General features: G+C 42.9%; 1 protein-coding gene across 1 annotated transcript; it reads right to left on the minus strand.

The window, feature by feature from the left end:
• Positions 1-2,597: 2,597 nt before the first annotated feature.
• Positions 2,598-5,035, minus strand: LOC108609464 (uncharacterized). The gene is made up of 3 exons (XM_018001184.2): positions 3,335-5,035; positions 3,161-3,257; positions 2,598-3,087 (listed from the first exon to the last, which is right to left on the minus strand). The coding sequence occupies exons 1-3, from the start codon at positions 5,033-5,035 to the stop codon at positions 2,621-2,623; spliced, it is 2,265 nt and encodes a 754-aa protein (XP_017856673.1). The 3' UTR covers positions 2,598-2,620.
• Between the last annotated feature and the right edge of the window lie 256 nt (positions 5,036-5,291).

Raw genomic sequence — 5,291 nt, forward strand, 5'->3', positions numbered from 1 at the left:
CGTGAGCGCTCCGATGTTGGCCAGCAACAAACAAAAAAATAAAAAATACCGAAAAAAATCTGGCAAGAATGGCAAGGGCGAAGGCGCAGAGGGGCAGCTCCCTGCCTCAGAGGGCAGCACCTTTACCATTAACCCGACTGTGGCTCTGCCTGTGGCTGTGGTTGCACCTGCCACCGCTGCCGGCGGCACAGCTTCCCTGCTATTAGTTGGCGCCCCTCCCCTGCTGCCAGTCCCTTGGCCAGCTAACTCTGGCCTGTTGTTGTTGTTGTTATACTCGCTCGTGATGTGAGAAGGGCATATTAGATTTACATATATATAGCCTAATTTTCATTATGATAAAAATTATTACATAATAATTATACTCGCTCGCAATAGGAGAGTATATTAGATGTGTGAAATGCTTACCTGGCGTATTTTTTACGTTAATATTTATTAAATAGACGACATATGACGTGTGTCACATGTTAGATTTATTTATTAATTAATTGTTTTTATTAAAAAAAAAAAAAAAAAAACCATTTTGTGACAAACTGAATATTTTTTTACTATTATTATTTTTTGTTATTATTTTATTGAGCTTTTATTTTCCATGAACATTTTTTTAATAATCATATAAAAATTTTGCTGCTTGTATTAGCACTAGAACTACTCGAAAATACCGATATTAATGAAATGAATTTAAAAAGATTCAACGTCCTGGTTAATCCGGTTAATTATAATTAATTTTAGTCCATCAGCTTATTATTTAGGTTAAGTTATATGGCAAATCAATAAAGATTTAATTTTAATATTGAAATGTACAGAAATGAAATGAAATGTACAGAAATGAAATGAAAGTTTACCAAGGCATCCAAATTTTTTAGGCATATAACAAAGACCGTATCTATTTTTATATTCTCTTTAATTATTCTAAGCTCTCGAACGAGTATGAAGCAGTCAGATTGCTTTATTTGCCCAGCTTGTTGTTTTTGTTGCTAGTGTTGGCTTTGTTGTATAAGTGCAACATGAATTGTGCATACCAAGGAACCGTCCACAGCTGCCCCAAAATCTACCGTTTGTTGCTCATCTGCATCTCTCACACACACTCCATATCTCTCTTTCTATTTCTCTCTTTCACTCTCACTCACACTCCTTCTCCATCTCCCTCTCTCCAGCTACCATTGTTGTTTTGGTAGCTGTCGTTAGAGCTGGCCACAGAACTAATACACTGACAATGTTCTTCCACCTGTGTGTGTCAGTGTGTGGCCTGACATGTGTATCAGTGGTGTGTGTGTGCGTGCAGTTGACTATGTATCCAAATGTTTGTTAGTCTTGTTTGGCCCGTACTAAGATATATGGCAGCTGCCAAAAGATGCAAAACATGACTTTTCTATATGCGAGCAGGCAGAAACATGTCCCGCTGTGTGCCTGCCCCATATTTGAACATATCGAGTGGAAGATAGAGAGAAAGAGAGAGTGAGAGAGCGAGGTATATATATATATATATATATATATATATATATATATGTATGTATATAGCCATATGACAGTTCTTGGCATTGTTGTTATTACGTATTTAGTGGAATGGCACGTCTTATGATACTGAACAGACTTTCCCAGGAAATTTGCTGCTCTTCGTAAAAACTCCGTAAAAACAGAAGAAAATGTAAGAACATGCCATTAGACAGGTGAGATAATTGTATGAAATGAATCTGAAGAGCTATGTAATAAAATGTAATTAAGTTCAGGATACTTTCATCAACTCCTATGAATACCTTGTCAAACATTTGCTTTAAGCATTCCGGTTAATATACGAAAATAAATTAATTCGATGGGCAAAACACACGAATTTTCATCTAAAAAAAATAATTATTATAATTTTGGGTTCTGGAATTTATTTATTCCTCATGTTTCTATTATTTATATCTGAATGAATAACTAAAACCAGAAACAAATGTAAAAACTGGTGAATTGGAAGAAATACGAATTAACAGTTAGAATATACATACACACGCAGGGACAGATGAATAGAGGGAGGGATGGACAGTTGAAGGGGTGGATAAACAAATGGAATGAGGGACGGATAAACAGAAGGATGTAGAGCTGGAGGGATAGGGGAACGGCCAGATAGATGTAGGGACGGACGGTCGGATAGAGACAAACAGATGGAGAGACGAACGGATAGAGGAACGGACGGTCGGACGGTCGGACGGACAAATTAACCAGCGAACGGACAGATGGAGGGACAGACAACTAAATTGTGGGCAGGACGAACAGATGGAAAGACTGACTGAGAGGGACTGAAGGGACGGACGGACGGAAACGGATAGAGGGACGAAATGACGAACATATGGAGGAATAGACAAATGGAGAGACGGACGGATGGAGGGCTGGACAGGCGGAAAAACCAACAGAAGAGCGTACAGGCAGATGGAGACACGGACAGAGAGGCGGAGGACGGGCGGGAAGGACTGACAGGCGGACAGACACAGGTCGGACGTACAGGGAGACTTACGGACGGACAGACTGATAGCATAAAATCGGCACAGCTGCTGATCCTCCGTTCTCTTTCAAGGGATAGAGAATATCGGAAACGCCAACCGCCTTTTGATAAATAATTAGGAATCGTTCTCAAATGTATTTATAAAACACATTGTCCAGTTACAACAAATGCGGCTTTCTTGGCTGTGCCTGTCTTTGTTAATGATCTTGATATTCGCAAATCCTCTTTGTCCTCTGCCAGCCTTAGCTCCGCTACGCCAATGCGTTCGGTCAGCCGCGACAAGTCCTCGCGAAGCTTCGCAACGGATGTCCGCTTCTTCTCCAGAAACATTAAGGTGTCGTCGTAGTCTGCCATTAGAGATGGGTGGAATAGCAGTGAGCCAGAAGTTTTCAGCTTGTGCAGATCCCGTTGAATCCTACTATGCGTCAGCTTGCCCAGGTAGATGAGCTGCTGACAGTGGGCTCTTCTCTCTTCGCTTTTCTCCATCTCGTCTTTCAGGCGGAGGTAGTTCCAGCGCTCCATGAATGCCTTGCACTTGTGATGGGCCAGCGCATGCATATTAAACTTGATTTTCTGATGAAGGCGATGCAGTTCCTTATTGCGATCTAAGAAGAGTGACATCCATTGATGAGATTGAGTAGATATAATCGTAATATTCTTGGTTTCTAAGTCATATACCTTCGATTTTAGTGCTCAGCGCAAGGGTCTCTGCCTGCTGGTTTAGATAATCCTGCATTTTGAGTCCGCCGCCAAGATTCTCGAGCTTATCGGATTTCTAAGTAATGAGAGAGTTATAATAGAGTACGAGCGCAACCCACAGCCCACAGCCCACAGCTCAGAGTTGACTCTTACGAATTTTATATCAGCATATCGATGCTGAGCGTTGAACAGCTCCAATCGCGTTTCGGACAATTCATCCCTAAAGGCGGCCATCCGACGCAAAGTATCGTCCACATAGATGGACAAATGGGTGAAACTGTCTTTGGTTAGCAGAGTGTTTCGCATAACGTGCTCCAAGTGCACTACCTTGAGGGCGGAGTCCATGCGGGTCGCCTCAAGCTCCTCGTTCAACTCGATCGACTGATTGTGGGCCTGGTCCAGCGTCTTGCTCTGCATCTCAAGCAGTCGATCAAGCTGGAAGAGGGACTTTCGCCAGCGCTTGTAGTTGAGCTTATCGAATTTATTCTCATCTGTAATATAAGTCATTTCCTTCTTGCGCAGGAAGTGATCCTTCAGGTTTGCCTCCAAAACACGCCTTTTGCAGGCCACACCTCGGAATTGGGTTATGCTGGCAATGAGCTGCTTCATCAGCTTCTCCTTGTCCAGGGAGTGCTTGAGCTGATAAACTTTATCCTCGACCGTCGTGACAGCTCGACTGATTAGCTCTTGTAGGAACGATTCGAGGATTTCAGTTTGCTGTGTGCTGGGATCGGGGTCTACTATGTAGTGCGTGCTTTTTTGACTTATTAAGTCTGTTAGTCTCCTCGTCATATCAGCGATCATAACCGATTTTGGCCGCGGCTCAGTCACGTTGACTTCATCGCTGCCACTCAAACTGTTCAGTGATGTAAAGCCGGTGTGCAGTCCCGTTGTCTTCGAGCTCACTGTCGCGCGGCCTACGCTTTCGGCATAGACACTCTGTGCATCGTACTCATCGAAAGTGAATGTGTCATACGCTCTCGGCGGTTTAGTTTTGCCAGTGGGCTTATCCAGCTTCTTTTGCGCAGCTATCGAATGGAAGCTACTGACTCCGGATAGCTCATTGATGTCGGGTATGGGCACCAGGTTTTCCATCAGCTCGTTCCGCACGAAGATTTCGTCACCCCGCAGCATCGACAGAATAGAAAAATTCGAGTTTGAGGAGGAGCCGTCATCCGAATGGGTAACAATCTTCTTCTTCTTGCGGGAACTTCTTACCGGCTCGGAGTGCTTGATCACCTTAAAGAGATGTACCGATGAGCTGTTATCTGGCAGTTTGTTGCCCACCGAATGCGATCGATATGGGCCGTCCACTGAAATAGACCGTCCGCTGCCTCGGCTAATCCTCGATAAACTGCGCACGTCATCATTATTCAGAGTTGATCTATCTGCAAATTGTGACAACTTTTTCTTTGGCTTTGGAGATTTTTTGGCAATTTTCGGCGGAGCTTTTGTCTTAATGTTCTTTTTGGCACTTTTTTTCGACACAATAGACTTGACACTTTTTCTCTTCTGGTAGGCCAACTTCGAGATTGATTTCCTCGTTTTCTTGAGGACCTCGATATCGGCGGAGGATGCGCTGCCGCTGGTGTCGGTGGAGTCCTCCGCAGTTTCGAATTCAGTTGAAGCATCCTCTGAGAGTCGGCCATCGTTGAATGAATCCAAATTATCCAGATAATCCTTGCTGGATGTATCCAAATCATCTTCGTGCGGCTGATCGACAAACTGTTGCAAGAAATTCAGTTTGGGTTGTATAATTGACTGCTGTGTTGGCTCTTCGCTGATTTCTTTGGAAGTTTCGTCAGCCGGCAGTGTAATCGCCGAAAATTCTTTCGAACTCAACTGCCTAGACATGTTTTTAAGAACAACCAACAAAGCGACGAAAAATAAAATCAACAAACAACAAAATCATCAAAATAAACAAATCAAATGAACTTTTCGACAGGACATCAAAAAGTGTAATAAGGCACAATACCTGAAGCAAACATTCCAAATCGAACAAAAGTGGCTAAGTTTTTTTTTTTTATTTTTTTTTTTTTTGTGCGGCGACTGTGTGCGCCATATTAGATTATCGAAATGCCGTCAACAGCAAGTTTTCCGTTTAGCCCAA

Source organism: Drosophila arizonae, chromosome 3 (assembly GCF_054131065.1).
Source record: "Drosophila arizonae isolate 15081-1271.41 chromosome 3, UAZ_ARI_1.0, whole genome shotgun sequence".
In the NCBI taxonomy this organism is placed as follows: domain Eukaryota; kingdom Metazoa; phylum Arthropoda; class Insecta; order Diptera; family Drosophilidae; genus Drosophila; species Drosophila arizonae.